An 18728-nucleotide genomic window follows, 5' to 3' on the forward strand; every position below is an offset into this window, starting at 1 on the left:
GCAGGCTTCTCCACAGAAGCCCTCCAAATGGTGCCACTCTGTCTTGGTTTCACAGGATGTGTGTGGAGGGGAATTGGCACCCTGGACTGCATTGCCTTAGCAACTCAAGTCGCACTCTGTTCTGATTGGGCCAGTGGTGAGCCGCCCGGCTCACCACTTAGCATGTTTGAGTGACAGCTAGGCTGTTGAATGGGGGGTTTTCTGCATAAAAGCAGGGCCTTTGGGACTGGAACTTCAGAAGTCGCCACAGGACCTAAGAATCCAAAGAGGGAAGAAGCTGAGCCATCTGCAACAACGACACCACCGGTGAAACCCTGCTACAACTACCTCACCACTTTCCCGACGACAAGAGAAGATCTTCTGCTGGACAAGTCTTCTTCCTTTGAGCTGGTGGGATCAACCAGTTCACCCCTTTCGCCTTCCAAAGACGTCTCTTGGTCGAATCGCCCGTGCCAAGCAGCCCGGCGGCCAGATAGCCAAGCTTCACCACTTTGTCCGTAAAAGGTGCGTTCCTTTTATTCGCAGTCAAACTCTGCGGCTGGTTTCATCCCTGTGCAGTGCATCGACTCCACGTTTCCTCCTCGACGAGATCCTCTCTTCCCCTGGTCGAAACAACGATCTGCAACCACTGCCAGGAACAACTGCCACCGCTGGAGCTTCCCCTCTAAGGTACTGTGTCCTGCCTGGCCTCCCTTTCTTCGGTTTGCCCAAGGTGACCATTAAATCCTTGGCTTTCCAACTGGGTTGGCGCCATACCTTCTAAATTTACCTCCTTTAATCTTACTCCTGTAGTCTTAATCTTTTTGCAGTGGTCCCCATGGAACTGCACAGGATTCTGCCTAACAGCCTCCCTTCAAACGGCACTGGGGAAGATGGGGCTTAGAGATAAGAGACTGGTGCATCTTGGACCTGTTCAAGAACAGGGTAATTAAAACGTCTTGCGAGTGCAAACAAGAATGTAATCTGGGGGAACGAGACAGATTCCAATACCATTAGGTGGCGACAAGACAATTGACTCACTTTCTATGATTTGCCACAGAGGACCCACTACTAAAGGGCTCATCTTCACTATACACCGGGTCCTACTTGACATCAGTGGCGGTACATGAAGGCTTGGGAGAGGGATCTGGACAGACGGGTCACAGAGAACGAGTGGCTGAGGGCAACAAAAAACAGCCCCGGGAGACAACTGAAAAAGGCAGCCAATAAAGAGATCTCTCGATGGTGGTTACCCCAACACAAATTAGTAAAATGAACCCAGAAGTACAGCAGCGGTGCCGTGGTAATGTGGTGAAGAGGGGACTGACTTATTTGGTGGAACTGACACAAAATCACAGGATTTCGGAAAGAGGTTTTGGCACACATTTCAAAAGGTGCTGGGGCGCGCATTATCCTTTGACCCGGGATTGGTGCTGTAGGGCATACAAAGGAGACTACTCCATGTTCACCAGGGAGGGCGGGAGAGGCGATAACGCAGCTTCTTTTGGTGGCAAAGATGATCGCCTCAAAATGGAGGGAAAGCGAAACGCCACACAAACTTGTGGTGGGCTAAACTGTGGTCAGTGCTGGAAAAGCCAACAGAAGACTTGACGGATGGGAGAGCAGGCTTCGCCGCGTACGGGTACTGGTGCGACCTTTTTATCCTCCGAATTTGTACACGCTACGTACCCCCGTAGTCTTATGAACACGAAACCGGTTTGATATAGCAGAACCTATTCAGAGACCATCCATGCCTAAACTCTAGGCGGGAGGACCAGACAGTATGAAGTGGGGCAGATGAGAACAACATCTGTTGGCAGGGTCCTTCTCAGAACCCAAACGCGATGCTAGACCATTTTGGGGCGGGGAGGGTAAGGAACTTTTTCCTTCTGGGACAATATACTAAACTGTTATAAAAGGTTGCAACCCAGCAAACTACTGTTGACAAAAAATATATATATATAGTGCCACCTACAGGACTTACATTAGAAAATGTATAGGTTTTGCATTCGTTGCGCACCTCTCCCCTAGCCCACTAATTGCAAAAGAAAGTATGAATGTCATTACTGCTCTTGCCCAGTAGATGGCAATGTCAAACACGTTTTACAATCACATCATTTTCATACATTTGATATGATCTAGCATTTGTAACGCGCCTATTCAAAAGTGGTTCAATTTGGAGTTGAATCAATACTCCAAGCATAAGAAAATACATGGTTTGATGTTTGCAAGAGTAACGTATTGAAGTCTTGCCATCAGAATAATTGAATAAAAAAAACTCCTAAAACCCATGGATTTCATTTTAAAGAAGGGAGGCACTGGAACCAGCAGCGCCATATTTTGTTTTGATAACTGAATACTTTTATCTGGATTTTTTTTTTACTACTGAACTAATATAAATCGCACATTTTAAAACAGATTTTGCTCCCTTTAACAAGAGGTATGGAAGTTTTAAGGGTTCCAAACAGTCGAAAGACACGTGGCCTAAGCCATTTGCCATTCTTATGTCCGGTTCCCAAATGTAGCTCTGGAACGCATTAGGACCAATCCCCCGAATTTTTTATCCCACGTAAAGCACTGCATAGTTCCGTCCCATAAAGGGTTTGGGACTACTGTCTAAGCTGGGAAAGGTTCGAGATGGTCCCGGTTGATTGCGTCGGCGCCCTACAAGAGAACGGGCTACAAAGGCCCAGTGGAGGCCTCAAAATCGGCATCTGTTTTTCATTAGGCCTGGCATCTACATCACGGCTGCTGGGCAAGATGCTGGCTATTGAGGCTTCCACTTGCCTCTTTTCTGCCAGCTGATTGGCTGCCTGCACGCTTCGAATCACTGCAGGGCCCAGGAGCCAGCATGCGATCACTGGTACCCCAAGGGTAAGGACAACGCTGTCTGGCCCTGTGAGGGCGGAGTGGGTCCCCTGCCATGTCCTCAGACTCCGCCTACACCACAATCGCGACTACCATCCCGCATCACAGGTAAGCCCCAACATTCTCGCCACTTGAACACGATATGTGCTTTCTCTCCCCATATTATGGTCTGCCATAACCAGCCCTGTCTCAATTGCTCTCTCCGGCCCAGCGCTGTTGACACTACACTATTCTGCAAGGACATGCTTGCTAACTCTGGACTCCATGCTGCTCTTGTGATTCCCTCACTCTGTGCTACTTGACTCGTCTGTGGATCCCCTTAACGTTCACACGGAAGCCTGCACTCCTCTACACAGTGTTGAAGAACTTTGCATCTCGCTGCTCCTCATTCTGTCCTAACACTGCATTCACATGGTGTCTTCCTTGCCCCCATTTCCCTCACATGCATCCCTTTGCATCTCCTCTGTCCCATCTTACTGCCAAAATTCAATGCCTGTATGCCCCGAATGTTTGCTCCGAATCATCAAGCTGTTTTACTTCCGTTTCTGCAACCTGAATCTTGCTGTGCCTTTAAACCTGCGCAGTGATTTGTTTTTCTGCTGCATTTTAGTACCTTACTAGAAATTCAAACTTAGCTGTGCCTTTAAATCTTTGCCGTTCCTTCTACTGACCTATGGACTCCCAGTATGGTGTCCGACCTCTCCCCTTGCTCTTCCTCGCCCGTTAATGGTGGCACCAGATGGGAACTGCTTTTGACTCACTTATCCAGGTGCATCATCAATGTCTATCCTAATGACACTACAATGGCTGTTAGGCAAGATTGTGTGCAGAATCCTTTGGAAGACTACAGCAACTTTGTCCTCCTGCCAATAGGAACCGAACCTTTTAAGTCTGTACTACACATATTGGTGGTGTGGCTGATCAACCAGGCCTATCTCAAGAGGGGCCAATGTGAGCAGTAGTGTTGTAACAGAGTTTCACAGCGACAGTTATTCAAATAAACACAATAATCTGATTTAGAGAACCTGTGTTTTGAAGTGTATTATAACTGTTACATGTGTTGCTCCCTTCTGAAGAAGGCTTATATAAAACGGACTGTTAAATTAATAATTGTTTAATCAAGAAACCTTGAGTGTAAGTGTTTGACGACTGGGAATATTCATGAGCATGTGAATCCATGCCAGACCACATGCTGGAGAACAGCAGGCTCCGGTTACACAGCAGGCTCTCCGGTCGCTGGAAATTGTCTCAGCTGTGTTTTCTTCGGTTTCAGTTCCATCGGACGACTACCTCTTCAGCTTCCAGGATCAGACTTATGCTGGCACCCAGCCAATCAAACAGCCATGCAACATTCAAGCTTGGGGCTGGGGCTCTAGTGCAGAGGTTTGTAGTAAACGGCGGCACAGATTAGGGTCTAGTAAGGGGCGTGGCATACAGAAAACATGGTGTTCGATTAAATTTTCTGACTTTAACCCCATTAAAAAAAACTACGTGTGATCTTTTCGATAAGTAGTGGGAGATGCTCGATTTCAAAGGAATATAGTGAATGGATTGATAGGGTTTTGGTGGTTGCAATGTAGTTGATTCGCAGATTTTGGAAAACTAGGAAAAATCCTACTACAGAAGACTGGATAGTAGAAATTCAGATATCGAAATATGGTAAAGTACTACTGTTAAATACGGACTGAAGACTTATGTTGCTATGATTTTTTTGATGGGTTGCATTACTAATTGTATATTTCAGTATTCTAATCTTTTGATGTTTGTAAACTTTTATTGATATTCAAATGTATTGGATGTAAAATGTTCTATAAATAAAAATATTAAAAAATGATTTAAAAAAAAATAATAAACCTGACGCGTACTAAAAAGGCATGGGTGGAATGACAAAGCCCTTTAGGGGAAGATTTTAGATGGCAAGCCCTCTAGGCCCATGTTTCAGATGGCAAGCCCTCTAGGCCCATGTTTCAGATGGCAAGCCCTCTGGGCCCATGTTTCAGATGGCAAGCCCTCTGGGCCAACGTGTTAGGTGGGAAGCCCTCTAGGCAAACGTTTTAGAGGGCAAGCCCTCCCTCTAGGCAAATATTTTAGATAGCAAGCCATCTAGCCAAATGTTTTAGATGGGAGTCTAGATTCATAAGCCTTGCATGCATGGGATTTATAACGAGTCGGGTTCAGTGGCAGCAGAAGCGATGGGATGTGTAGGAACCCAGAGGGGAAGAATAGGATTGAGTGGAGGAATCCACGACGCACCTCAAAAAAAAAAAAATAAAAAAAAAAAAAAAAAAAAACACTAAACCTCCTTTGGTATTGTGGGAGTTTATTTAGAGGCCCTCTCCCTCCTCACAAATACAATCCATCTTGCATGTTTTACGATAAACACCAAGGGCGAATGGCTGCTACCAAACGAGCACAAAGGACAGTCACTTCTGCGCAGTGCTTCACTGTTGCACTATTCCCTCCATAAAGGACCCTGCGCGTACACATGCGCACTCGACGCTCAACGCTTACCTCACAACCACAGAAGTCCTGGAGAAAAGAGGCAAAACACTGGATGACGTTGATGTGCTTGGGGCAGTCTTTGCTGGAGTAGCAAATGAACACTTTCGGCCGGTGCCGGGGTCTTTCAACTTGCAGAGCTGTAGAGTAAGCTGAAGACTCTGAACTTTCTTCATCCAAATGAGAATAAATGTTTTCTGAAAAGGAGAAATAGAAATGTTAATACCGGTATGGAAAACACGTTGTGAAACTCTGCATATTGCAGGGTGGAGGGCATCCGGTGGGGCGCCCCTCATTATTGCAAGGGTCTGCAGAAGTCAACACATTTCCACACAAACTCCAGCTATTCTACCGATGAATATGTTGGGCGTGAGTTATACCAGGAACCCAGACCAAAATTAAAGTGATAAACATTTTATTTTTGAGGCAATAAAAAAAAAACGGCCTTAAAAGGAAACCCATAAACAGCAAAATAAATATATTTTCTAGATTTTTAAAAATAATAAATTCAGTTTATATATATTTATTTATATCAAAGATGCTTTGTTTGGTTTTTCAAATTAAGTGAACCCCCCCCCCCCCAACCGACTACCCAGTGAACTAGCAGTCTTAATTTCCATCCATCAGAATCATACTTTCAAAAAAATGAGGGAATCCTACTTAGCAAGAATTTTTAATCTGTCAACCCCCCCCTCCACGCCACCACCTGCTACTGAAGTGTTTTCCTATTTTGATATATTTTCTAATTTTGTTTATTGATCATGGATGTCTAGTTCCATTTAGTTTCTTCATTTCTATCTTTGTTATTGCCTCATTTTTGCAGAGTCATCTTTACCGTGAGGCGAGGATTTAACTACTATGGCCTTGCTGCCACCCTCAGATCTTTCCTTTAAGCCAATTTAAGGACCCAAGACAGTAACTTCCACAAACCAGGGCAACACTTGCTGCATGCTGCCTCCTTTCACAGGAAGAAGAGCAAAACAAAGCGGCTCGCCCCTCTGGCAGGTGGCAGTCCAAATAGGTTTACAAATTGCTCAATACCAAGAACATGCTTTTATTAGGTTTCCAGGTGACAATTTTAAGTATTATGTACTTTGGGACGTTGTGAATAAAAATACTTAAATGGAGTAAAAATGTAGTTTTCCATCCAGAGTGGTACATTTTCAGGTTATTAAAATATCTTTCAATAAAAACAAAAATATCCAGTCCTCCAAAACTCCAAATATTTTATAGCTACCAATTCCGGTAAATGAAAAGAAGCCTAGTGAATTGGGCCGTCTTCACACCAGGCAGCACTACAGTAGTGACCCTCTTTGTGAAAGCAGCTTCCCATGCCAATGGTCTGAACACATCCCTGAGCGGTGCAGGTGGCACAAAAGGTCAAACACATGCACACCCCTCAACAACCTTAATTTTTCTTTAGTACTGACCTGATTTTAGGACGTAGGAAACAGGTAGGGGCACAGCTGAAAGCCAGCTTTTTATATAGTACTTGCAATCAATGGTTCTGCCATGTAGTATAACTAAATAGAAATAGCAGGTGTTAGTATTGCCAAGCACCAGCAGTACGCATGGAAGGACAAAAGGTTGGGTAGGATGCAATCTGCTTCAAACCAGTGACATGAACTATACAGCCAGACCCACGCATCGGGCATGGCATCCACCAAGAGCTCCTCCCTCCAGAGACAATGAGGGGCTAAGAGCAATGGACCACGGTAAACACTTCATCCATCTATTGACGAATGAACTTCTCCTGTGAGCTGCTAAAACAGAATTCTTGTTTCGGGGATTCTATGGCCACTCTTTGGTGCCCCTAAACCTTTTGCTTTTCCCCCCTTGTTTTTTTGATTACTTAATATCCTTTAGATGGCCAGATCGACTTCTGCTCAAGTTCCCCTGCCATCATTTCCCTTTATACCTTTTACAAGATATATGGTATTGGGTCACCCCTAAGGTGCCCAGTCCCAGGGGTGCCTCAAGCACCTCATTCCTGCCCTGGAGTGATTGCGTCACTAATTTGGGGGGAATAGGGTGGTGTTGGCTGTGCTTAATTTTGACTCGCCAATGGTGAAAGCCATTTAACTATACTGGTATCCCAAATGCACCTTATTGATAACCATTGAGGTACCAATGTTTCTTTTTTAAACTGCTCCCGTTCATGTTGTTTCTAGGGCTTTCCTGTGTCTAGGTGGCCTCAAAATGGCCATTCTGACCATGTGGGCTCGTTGTGAGCCCAAAATGGCTGCCGCTATACTAGTCCTAAATGGTGTAGGCTAGTAGAGGTGCTGGGACTAGCCACATCCTGGGGGTGGCTTTGGCTAAGTGGCAGTCCCAGTGACCAGTCATTATGGTCGTCACCTGAGCATCTGCCCCAGAACCCTTTTTGTGGCTGGCTGGCCCGAGGTCAAGCCCTGACTCACAGCGGTATTTAGGTTCTGCCCTGCCCCCAACTCACGCTTGCTGTTTCGTCCCTGTAATCTATAGGTGGCTGGTCTGCTGACCCACGGTAGGAATTTCTCCTGACAATTTTCTGCAGTGTGGCTGCTTTTGAAGCCCCCACTTGGCAATGCTTGTTAAGTGCAGTGGCCTTATCTCAGTTTGGGGATTTTGCCATCATATGTCGAGTCTGGATTTCCTGCAGACTCCATGTGACTACCCACGTCTGCTGGGTTGAAGCTTTCTCTTTGGAACCGTTTCTGGGACATTTTACTACCGAATACCGCCACAGGATCTTCTGCTTGGTTATGGGGTGCTGTGGATATCCAGAGAACAGCTGTAAGGTCGTTTCTGTGCTGAAGATAAGCCTGGGCCATTGAAGGTGCCTCAGGCCACTGTCCTCGTCCTTGGACATTTTTCTGCTGGAGCAGCTTTTTTCAGGTTCCCTGTTCTGCTGGAAGGCTTCCTCGCCGGATCTTGCACTCCTGGCTTGAAGGTAGCGATCCTGGAGGAACTTCTGTTTAGCGTTCTGTTTCTGTGGTAGCGATTCCTGCGAGGCAAGTCCTAACCGCGGATCTCCATAGAGTTGCACTGTTGCGTAATAATGTGCTTTCCTTGCAGACAGGTGCCTTCATGATGCAGCAGCACAGGACCTGGTGTCTGGATTCTTGGTCGTGGTGACAAAAGAAAGGACACTGGATACTTGCAGCAGCAGTCGACAGAAAATGCTCCCATGGGATTCTTCGGTGCTTCTCGCAGCTCTGGATTTGGCACCCTTTTCAAGGTACCATATGTCTGATTTGCCTAGCTATCTAGGTCCAGCACTCTGGTGATGGGGCTTCAAGGAGTGGAATCTTGCTTCTGGAGGTCCAACAGGAGCACAACAAAGTTTCAGCAAGATTCATTCATGGGAAGATGTTGCACAGCACTCAGCCTCAAGGTCCCAGGGTATTGGCAGTTTGCCGCCCAGGAAGTTCACAGCTCGTTGTGGGATGGTTCGAAACGCAGGTCTTCTTGAGACTGATTTGTCTCACCAGTCCAAGGGTTCAAGTCATCTTCGGGACTCCCAGGTTGCATGGACGAAGGGGTCAGCAAAGGCAGAGGTTAGACACCAGGCATCTCCAGTCACCGGAATCCACTATAGCCGTCTTTTCTTCTTCCTCATCGGCTTCAGCTTCAGTGGTCAACGTATTTTCAGCTTCCAGATCCAGTTCACTTATCCAGAAACCCAGCCAATAAGCACACCTGCTACATTCAAACGGTGGGGGGTGGCTGTCCTTTCAGGACAGTCAGCCTCCCAGCTAGGACTCATGCCAGAAGAGAAAGGGCTGCAGAGTTTCGGACTCCTCCCAGGTCTGGTCTTCACAGACATTCTGGAGCCTCGGCAGGCTTTCCTAAGGGTTCCCGCGGAAAACCAAACTCAAATCAGGGTCTTCCCCCTCCTAGGATGGCAGAAGAAACAAGAAAGGGCAAACACTAAAAATGGTGAAAAAAACAAGGCACCATTCAAGATGAATGTGACCTTTCTGTGCATTAATGCGGCTGGTTTGACAGTCTGCGAGTTAAAATAAAAAAATAAAATAAAAAAAGAAACATTTAAAAAATAATAAATAAAATCGCACAAAGGTCAGTAGAACACGTCCACTGCCACCAGCCATAATTTTAAGCTTCTCACTGTAACATAAATGTTGAAGGAGCAGTGAAAAAGAGAATACAGAGTAACCCACCCATCCCCCAGCGTTCCACATAATGTGTGGTGTGCTGGACTAACAATATAACATGTAGAGGAAAGAAGAGCTCCCTCTACCGTTGAGAAATGTATTCTGCAAGGTAAGTAAGTGCAACAGAAATGTTACAGAAAGAGTGAACAAGGGGATATATGCTGTGCATCTCCTCAGCACTACACATAATGTGGTGGGGGCTGATCTCACTATGGGGATTGTAGAAAGGATAACAAGTATCCTTCTACCCTTGGGAAGAGTAGTTCACACAAGGAACCCAAGAGACAATAAAGGGGCGCGCAAGGGACATCCCAGCAACACTGCACAGAAAGTGATGTGTGCTGAATAGGAAAGTGCAGATGGCCAAAACATTATGGGAAAGTATAATTCCAAAAATAAAGTGTGGAGAGCCATAAAAAGGACACCCATAAAAAGAGTAAAAGAAAGGGGGAGTGGGGAAAGTGATTCCCAGTCACTCAGGGACATAGAAAAAGAATCCTCAAGTGCACCCAAAAGTGGGGGGGTCTCACAGGGGAGGGAGCATTAGCATAAAAATGAAAATCTAACCTAACACGGCCAACTCGTAATGAGCTCCATGTATTACTCCACAAGAACGTCAATTTGTCCTCGGGTAACAAACCATTAAAAATATATATATATATATATATTTAATCACCGATTCCTCCTCGTTTTAAACATTAATAAGCGTAACAACCAGATTTAAAAGTACATTTTATCCACTTGGCAACATTAAACTGCTGAGTGGTCCTTTCCAGGATTCCAACCAGTGACACTGCGTTTCACAAAAATTCGCTGGAAGCGCTTCACTAACTGAGCTAACATTTTGCTGGACTGCATTTATCTGTGGTGTAAAGAAAGTCCCGTGGCCATTTTTACTATCGGCACCAGATTTTAAATGCAATACACGTCTTAGAATACAGCTGTTGTCATAGTTACTGAAACACCCGAGTTAATTACAGTATGGCTGCTCAGCCTTTTCTGCATCAGAGGATAAAAGGAGGCACATTGTATTTGGTAATATGCAAGTATTATGATCATGTCATGATACAATTCCACGATTGGTATAAGCAATACAAGTCTGATCATTAATACTGTTGGCTTGACAGCCCTTGCAGTCCCTCAAAGGAACAATTCAGAGAAATTGGGTATTAAATAGTTTATGGATTTAAAACAATGCTAGCTGATAAAACGTTCCCTTTCAAACAGGGGGGTTGTTCGAGCTCACTGTGGCTAAAATGTCATCTGACAAAAGCTATGGCTTAAAAGTGCAATTTAAAAATGCATTCATGAAGTATACTTGAAATTAAAATACTTTTTTGCTTTAAATACAAGCGTGGAATACCTTGCTGCTTCTTGCGGCACATCACTGTAAAGAGCGTTGCAAATGCAGATATCAGGACCAGTGGCACTGTGATAGCAATCGCCCGAATCGGACCCGCCCACGCCGAGTGCACTGTGAAGAAAGAAACACCATCAGCCACAGCATAGGCACACACGTCACATCACCATGACTGCATACACGTACACACACACACACGAGCGGGAGTACATCACTAAGACTGGATAGATACATACATACAGAAGAGCAGGAGTACATCACTAAGACTGGATACATACACACACACAAGAGCAGGAGTACATCACTAAGACTGGATACATACGAGTACATCACTAAGACTGGATACACACACAAGAGCAGGAGTACATCACTAAGACTGGATACATACGAGTACATCACTAAGACTGGATACATACACAAGAGCAGGAGTACATATCACCAGGACTGGATACATACACAAGAGCAGGAGTACATCACTAAGACTGGATACATACGAGTACATCACTAAGACTGGATACATACACAAGAGCAGGAGTACATATCACCAGGACTGGATACATACACAAGAGCAGGAGTACATATCACCAGGACTGGATACATACACAAGAGCAGGAGTACATCACTAAGACTGGATACATACGAGTACATCACGAGGACTGGATACATACACAAGAGCAGGAGTACATATCACGAGGACTGGATACATACACAAGAGCAGGAGTACATATCACCAGGACTGGATACATACACAAGAGCAGGAGTACATATCACCAGGACTGGATACATACACAAGAGCAGGAGTACATATCACCAGGACTGGATACATACACAAGAGCAGGAGTACATATCACCAGGACTGGATACATGCACAAGAGCAGGAGTAAATTGCATGCGCCTAACAAAATGAAGGAGCGCTCATTTTCAAGTGGGTACACTTTTCATAGTAAAAAAAAACTCCTTGTGAGAAAGTACATATGGCGTCTGTGGGGACTCCCTGCTATTGCTCGTATATAGAACTCTTTTATATCCAGAAACACATGACAAATCTCCACAGGCGTAGAGCAGAACAGCCTTCACAAAGTCTGCACTGCCCCCTGCCCAGAACTGATGAGCTGTGCGCAGCACAGAATGTGCCAGAAATTAAAGGTGAAAAGCTGCAGCACGTTTCAAACCAAAAAACAAAAGCCTCTTCCATGGGGCCAAAACCCTCCTCCACTACAGAGATCCGAAAAAACGTGACTTAGCCATGGCACTCGAGCCTGCTGACAGGCCTCCTTCCACATGTGTCCACGCACTCAAACAGTCTGGTTACCACACACAGGAGCTCCTTCAGTTTTCATCTAGGATCTCTGAAGAATGCGTGCAGGGGTCCTCTTCTTATTCAAAGCAGTAAAGACTAGAAACTCCTTCTAGCCAAAGATATGCACACATACACAACCCAGTAGAGGTCCATTCAGGACCACTGGTGGCACAGCTCATGCATACCATTCAGACACACTGAAACCAGTTTGTGACTTGGGGCCAGACAATCCCAACCCACTGCCTAGCAGCAAACGCACATGGCCCTGCAGAACCCCATGAAAAGACAGCTTTTCCAGACAATGAAAGTCCATTTAAGGATTTTCCTGTCCTCACAGGTCAGGAAGAAGGTTTAGAGAAAAGATAGTCAAGGGACAAACTAAAAACCTTCTGGTACTGCCATGTTTGGATACTAGCCACAGTAGGCAGCCAAACACGCGAAAGCTAAAGTAAAATACACCAAACATTTCAAAAGGACATTTCTGACACCAGCTTTGTCCCTTAGGCACACCTAAAGTAACCAAACATCCTCTGAGTTTTAAACTAGGGCAAAACAAAAAAGTGTATCCCATTGTACTGCATTTTAAGATGCATTGTACAATGATAAAAATCTACCAAAGGTTGCAAAGTAACAAGACTAAGGGAAACAATGTTTGCCAGTATCGACAGCCTGAAGGACAGGTCGGTTTCCCAATGAAAAATGAGGAAAAGCCAGTGTAGTGAAGCTGAAGGCTTCACTGTACTGCAAAAAGAACAAGTCAGATTAAAAAATAAAAGCAAAACGTTTGAGGGTCCATAAAATGGAGGGAAAGGTGCTGCAAAGAGAAATCTTTCCTAAGAAAGAGCTGATGTGATTGTGTGCCAAAAAGGATTCCTCCTCCTCTTTCCATTCATCTGTTGGATTGTATTAGTTTGGAGTTGCCAGGTATGGATGGCGTCATGAGCAATTACTTTGCAATTGTCTGAGAGCCATGTTTCAATAAGGAAGAGCGCATCCGTGTCATCTTCGCTTAGGAGGGCGTACATTTCTGTTCTGGGCTTTCCTATAGATTGTACGTTGAGCAGGCTGCAGTGTAGTATGTGCAATTTAGCCTGTTGTGTTGAGTGTTGGGCAAGGTTTGTATGCAGTACCCTCTGGGACCATTACACACCACTCTGACCACAGGTATAGGAAACCCAACCTTTGGTATAAGCTCGTACTACACAGTTTTGGTAGCGTGTTGAGCAACCAGGCTTATCTCAAGAGGGGTCAATGTGAGCTGTAGTGGAGTTGCACAGATTTACAGTTACAGGTATTCTAATCTTACAATCAAGGTTTCCTGCATAAACAATTATTAATTTATCAGTCAGTTAGAATAGGCCTTCTTCAGAAGGGAGAAATATAATAGTAACACACAAATACACTTCAATACTGTACACTTTTGGATCCTCCAAGAAGAGTCATACAATTCAATAGGCTAAGCCAAAGTCAATGGGCAAAAGTGTTGTATAGGATGAAGCACTTAGAAATGAAGTAAAAGATGCAGCTGATGACCTCTGTTCCTGTGCAGCTCTTCCGATCTCGCTGTTCCTGGGCATCAAGTCGTAGAGACAAGAGGGAGGATGTCAGGGGACTCCTGCAAAGCACTGGCATGGTCAAAACTCACAACCGGCTGTCGAGATGGACTTTCCTTGCTTCTGGGGTCCTGTACTCTTGAGGGGGGCTCACGCTCGGTCAGTCATGCTTCTTGGGAGTCCAGAGTATCTTCCAAAAGCTCTAGGCCAGCTTAAAAGCAATGCACACAATCTGGTGTTCCTTTCCCTGGCTATACAGTTTCCAGCAGCAACTCTGGAAATTCAACAAGCTCCGAGATGGATGTCCAGGTGGCTTACTTTGGAATCGATTGGTCCCACCAACTCAAGAGGAGAAGTCGTCCTTACAGGGGCTTCTCCGTCGATGCGAACTTGGCATTTTGGCACTGCAGCAGGGCTTCACCGGGCCAACCAACGGTCCAGGAATTTCAGCAGGCGTCCACTTCAAGTTCTTCTTCAGTTCCTTCGTCCAGTGGTCGACTCTATCTTCCAAGCCATAAGACTCGCCTTTTATTCAGTTCTCTCCCGTTCATTCCAGCTTAGCTGTCAGTCACCCAGCAGGGTGGCTGTACTTGCCGGACAGTCAGCCGGCCAATCATCACAGAGTGCATTTGGGTCTCTTAGGAGACTAAGCACAGGGAGTTTCGGGCACATCCCTAACTTCCTGCCTACCCCAGACACTGGAGCCAGAGGCGGGTTTCACTTGTGAATCCCGCCAAAGGCAAAATGAACAAAGAGACCAAACCTAGTTTGGCGCGCAGAGCAAATCTAAAGAAGGACCTTTCCACAAAGAAATGGTGAAAAAAGAAGACTGGTACCTTTTTGACAAAGATGGCTCCCGTGGGTGCTTTACCTTAGCTGCGAAAGCAGCCTGTGGCAAAGGCACACCAGGGTAGTTCAAAACGGAACCACTGCTACCAGTCATTCAGTGCGAAAAGGTTAACATAAAAAATGTTACATGAGAAACTAGACAAAGGGGATACTAGGTAACCCCTCCAGCACTCTATTGTAAGATAGGATGTGCTGGGTCTAGAAAGTTACAATGGTAAGTAAAGTCAATTTCACTTTACTGCTCTTGGAAACAGTAGTTATGATATGATATGGCATTTGTAACGCGCCTATACACAAGGGTTTCGGGGCGCGACGAGGCAGGGAGGGGGGACAAAGGGAAGACGGACAACAATCTTACTAGGCCAGATGTCATTCAGATCGCGCAAGTGCATGGGCAGAAGGGAAGGGAAAGTGCAAGGGGAAAGCGAGAGGGGAAAGTGCAGTACAGGGGTAGTAGAATAACAAGATAAATAATAAGGGCCCGCTGGTGGCAAGTGCAAGGTAAGTGCAAACAAGTGCTGGGAAGGGCGGGCTGTAGGGATACAGAGACAGTCCCGCAGTGCAGGGATTGCCAGGAAGGCAGTGCAAGGGGACAGTGGCTGGAACAGGGACCGAGATCGGAGAGAGTGGCCCAGTTGCAGATTCAGTGCAGTTTCAGGCAGGAATTTAGCAGGGGAGAAAAAGCAGAAGCAAAGGAAGGTTTTGAGGTGCTTCCGGAACCGGAGATGGTTCTCCTCAAGTTTCAGGGAGGCAGGAAGGCTGTTCCAGAGGGAGGCCCCTGCCGCGGAGAGAGATCTACCCCCAACTCGTTGCTTGGAGAAGCGGCTGACCCTGAGGGAGTTGGAGGCGGATGAGCGAAAAGCTCGAGAAGGAAGATATTTAGGAAGAGAGAGTTGAAGGTATTTTGGCCACAGGCCCCAGAAGGCCTTGTGGACAATGCAGAGGGTTTTGAACTTAATCCTCACAGCCACTGGGAGCCAGTGCAGAGATTTCAGTCCTGGAGAGATACGGTCCCTGGGCTTGAGGCCAAGGACAAGTCTCGCAGTCCTGTTCTGGATGAGTTGCAGAGGGCAGAGAGTAGAGGCAGGCAGATCTAGATAGAGGCTGTTACAGTAGTCCAGCTTAGAGAGAATCGGGGCTCTGGTGACAGTGAGCTTCTGGGGGAAGGAGAGGAAAGGAAGAATACCTCTGAGGAGATGCAGCTGGTAGTGTGACTTCTTAGAGACGTCAGAAATGTGAGGAGGGAAGGAGAGTGTGGAGTCGAAGATGACCCCGAGGTTTTTTGCCTTACAGGTAGGAGCAGGAAGAGGGCCAAGAGAGGCCGGCCAGAGAGCTGCAGGGAAGGAGGGAGTGGGTGTGCCGATGAGTAGAATCTCAGTCTTACTGGCATTAAGGCAGAGGTCATTGACGGCACACCTTTTCTGGATAGTTTACCCAAGAGAAGGTATTTAAACATTTGGGAATTCTGGAAGACTTCCCCCTGTGCCACTGCACTGAAGGTGCTGCGTGACACAATGTAAATGATTATGCCTATGGAGCTTGTCAGACTCCACAACCAAAAGAAACACTATAAAATCACATTAAAATACATGAGTGGGGAAAAATGGTCACACTCTCCAGGTTAAAAAAATCAAGTCGTCAAAATCCAGCAAAGTTCCTGGGGGTCTCTTGGAGGGAATTAGCACATTTCTGAGAATTCTCCCTAACAGGTGTTATTTCTAGCGTTTCGTTGGTCATGGTATTCGTCAGTCCTTCGACTCTGTAGGGCGGGCGAGTTTGTTGCTTTGTGCAGTGTTCTAATTATTATAATTTTTCTTTTATAACACTCTTAATACCAGAGATTGGTTTCAAAGCGCAGGATCGGGATTCAATCATGTGTTGCGCCGCATTGTCTTACTTCCAAGACAAACACATTGCCCCTGAGCTATCCACCCCCCTCCATCACCCTTTTGTTGAGGAGCTCCATTAGGTTGCGCAGTGGTTTTCTCTGTTCCGAGTCGTAGTTAGGGGTTTGGTTGTCCGGGTGGTCCTTTTTCCAATCTCTGGTTGTGTAAGGAATCTCGGTTCTTATAGGTGAATTTCCGAAACAGTTTTCTCTGTTGGTGTGTGGGGCTGGGTGGTTTTTATTGGGGTCTGCTTTAGTATATACAGGTTTGTTTGTTGTGGAACATTTGTTTTCTGGTGAAGTCTTTATTCTCGCATTTGTCTGGATCATGATTTCATTTAGAAGGAGTTGGTGGTGATTTAGGGCTGTTTCAAATTCCGGTAGGTGGCTTCTGTTGTGGCAGGGGTATAGGTTTTTTTGTCTTTCTTGTTCCGCTTTCCATTATTGTTGGTTTTTGCTTCTTGTATCGTGTCACGTTTGAAGCACAAATGCAACATCAATAGAGCACCAAAACACCCAAGACTACAAGCTATTTTGGTGGTAGGTTCCATGGTTGGGGCAGCTCGTTTATGTTGATGGTTGCCATTGGTTAAAATCACAGCTTTTGTGCTGTACTCTGGGCAGTTACTGGACGGAGTCTATCATGTTTGTTGGGCTACCCAGTGACAAATGCCTGGCTGTGGTTATAAGACCGTGGGGGGTGGGCGGAGGAACTGGGGTGTAACTCACTTTATCAAGGCCTCATGTCATTGGTTCCAGGGCCGAAAGCCCTCCTGCGGCGAGTGGTTTCTTGGTCTCAGGAGTACTTTCACATTAGAAGGAAATAGTTGAGCAAATCTGAAAGCCACTGGCCCTGTGGTTCTCCTTCGCTCCGACAGAGGAAGCAAAACGCTGGAAGCCTAGCGCTGGTACTGACAGAGAAGCCGAGGAGAAGAGAGGTCAAATCCCAGTGGTGGCGTGACCACAACGACATTGTGGGGAGCAGGGTGTCTGTTCAACAACGCCAAAAAAATAAGCGAATCACCCACTTACCCGCAGTTGTAAATGTTGGCGCACAGGAAGAGGACAGAGTGGGGCACAGCCAAAGAGAACCCGAGCGACCAAGACGGCATATCCAGCCTGTGAAAGTATATGTTACAGGGGTGCCAAAGGCATATGGCCGTTGAGCAAAGGATAAAACAGAGTTAAAAGTAATTCCTGGAAAGAAAGCCCAAAGAACTGGAGAGACTATTTAAGTTTGCCCACTTATAAGAAATCTGAAGCAAAGGAGACATCTATGGAAGGTCTTGCGAAGCAGCCCAACCTTCCTAGCCTAAAAGGGGGGAGGTTCTCCCTGGGGAGAAGGAACGTGCAATGGTAGAACAAGTACAGAAATCGCTATACAAAAAGGCCTTGGTACAATCTGCCTGTCTAAATGGAGAGAGTGTTTTGACTTACACGAAACCATCCCAATACACAAGTGCATATTCAATTCACTGGTTCGAATATTCAAGACCTTAACTTTAATAACTACTATGCAGTATGGAAAAACTCTCCTTAGAACAGAAAGCCAGTCTAACGCTTGGAAGCGATGCGTATTATCTCTGCCAAGAAGAGATGCAATCAGTTTCTTCCCATTCAGGCCTCAACTGACATTCTAGCAATAACAGTACATTTAGGAGTTAGACTGTTCATTCGTACCTGGTTTCAGAGTGTAGAGCATGGATTTCCTTGTGGTGTTGGTGTCATCAATCAGCTAACAGACAAAAAATAAACATTCCATATCAAATACAAAGGAAATTGTAAACGTGTATTGCAAATCTCTACATAACCTCCCTGCTGGTTTTGGTCACAATATAGCAGCAACATTAACAATACAGGAAAGCCAAACTAGGTTTGGAGCGGGTTTCGACTGCACATTGTACCAAAACAAATTCCTCCTGTCTGGAGGACATGCATGAAGAAATAAATTTTTCCTGCAAGCAGGATCACAATTCCTGATCGCTCTACAAAATATTAGGACTACATGAGGTATTACAGCCCTGCAGTACTAGGCGGCTGTCTAGGGCACAACTAGAAAGACTTGGTCAAATTTGCCCTGCAATGACCAAACTAAGAGCACATTTATTTATTACATTTATAAAGCGCGCAAAAACCTTCGGGCATCGAGGCGCTGTTATAAAACAGTTATACACATAAAAGTCAAGATATATACAGATGTTCAATTAGTTGAACAGCAAAGTTTTTAAAGCTTTTCTGAATGGCCAGTAGGATAATTCAGCCCTGAAGCAAGGTTTTA

At 45.6% G+C, this 18728-nt stretch overlaps 1 protein-coding gene across 2 annotated transcripts in view; it reads right to left on the bottom strand.

Annotated features, from left to right (window-relative positions):
- Positions 1-18728, bottom strand: part of IL17RD (interleukin 17 receptor D) — a 347672-nt gene that overhangs the window by 62034 nt on the left and 266910 nt on the right. For both annotated transcript variants that reach the window (XM_069643672.1, XM_069643673.1), the window contains exons 9-11: positions 18131-18185; positions 10867-10977; positions 5359-5543 (exon numbers count right to left, since the gene is read on the bottom strand). In XM_069643672.1, coding sequence (XP_069499773.1) covers positions 5359-5543; positions 10867-10977; positions 18131-18185 — 351 coding nt within the window. The remainder of the gene's footprint in view (positions 1-5358; positions 5544-10866; positions 10978-18130; positions 18186-18728) is intronic.

Source organism: Ambystoma mexicanum, chromosome 2p (assembly GCF_040938575.1).
Source record: "Ambystoma mexicanum isolate Mex_15411 chromosome 2p, UKY_AmexF1_1, whole genome shotgun sequence".
Lineage (NCBI taxonomy): Eukaryota > Metazoa > Chordata > Amphibia > Caudata > Ambystomatidae > Ambystoma > Ambystoma mexicanum.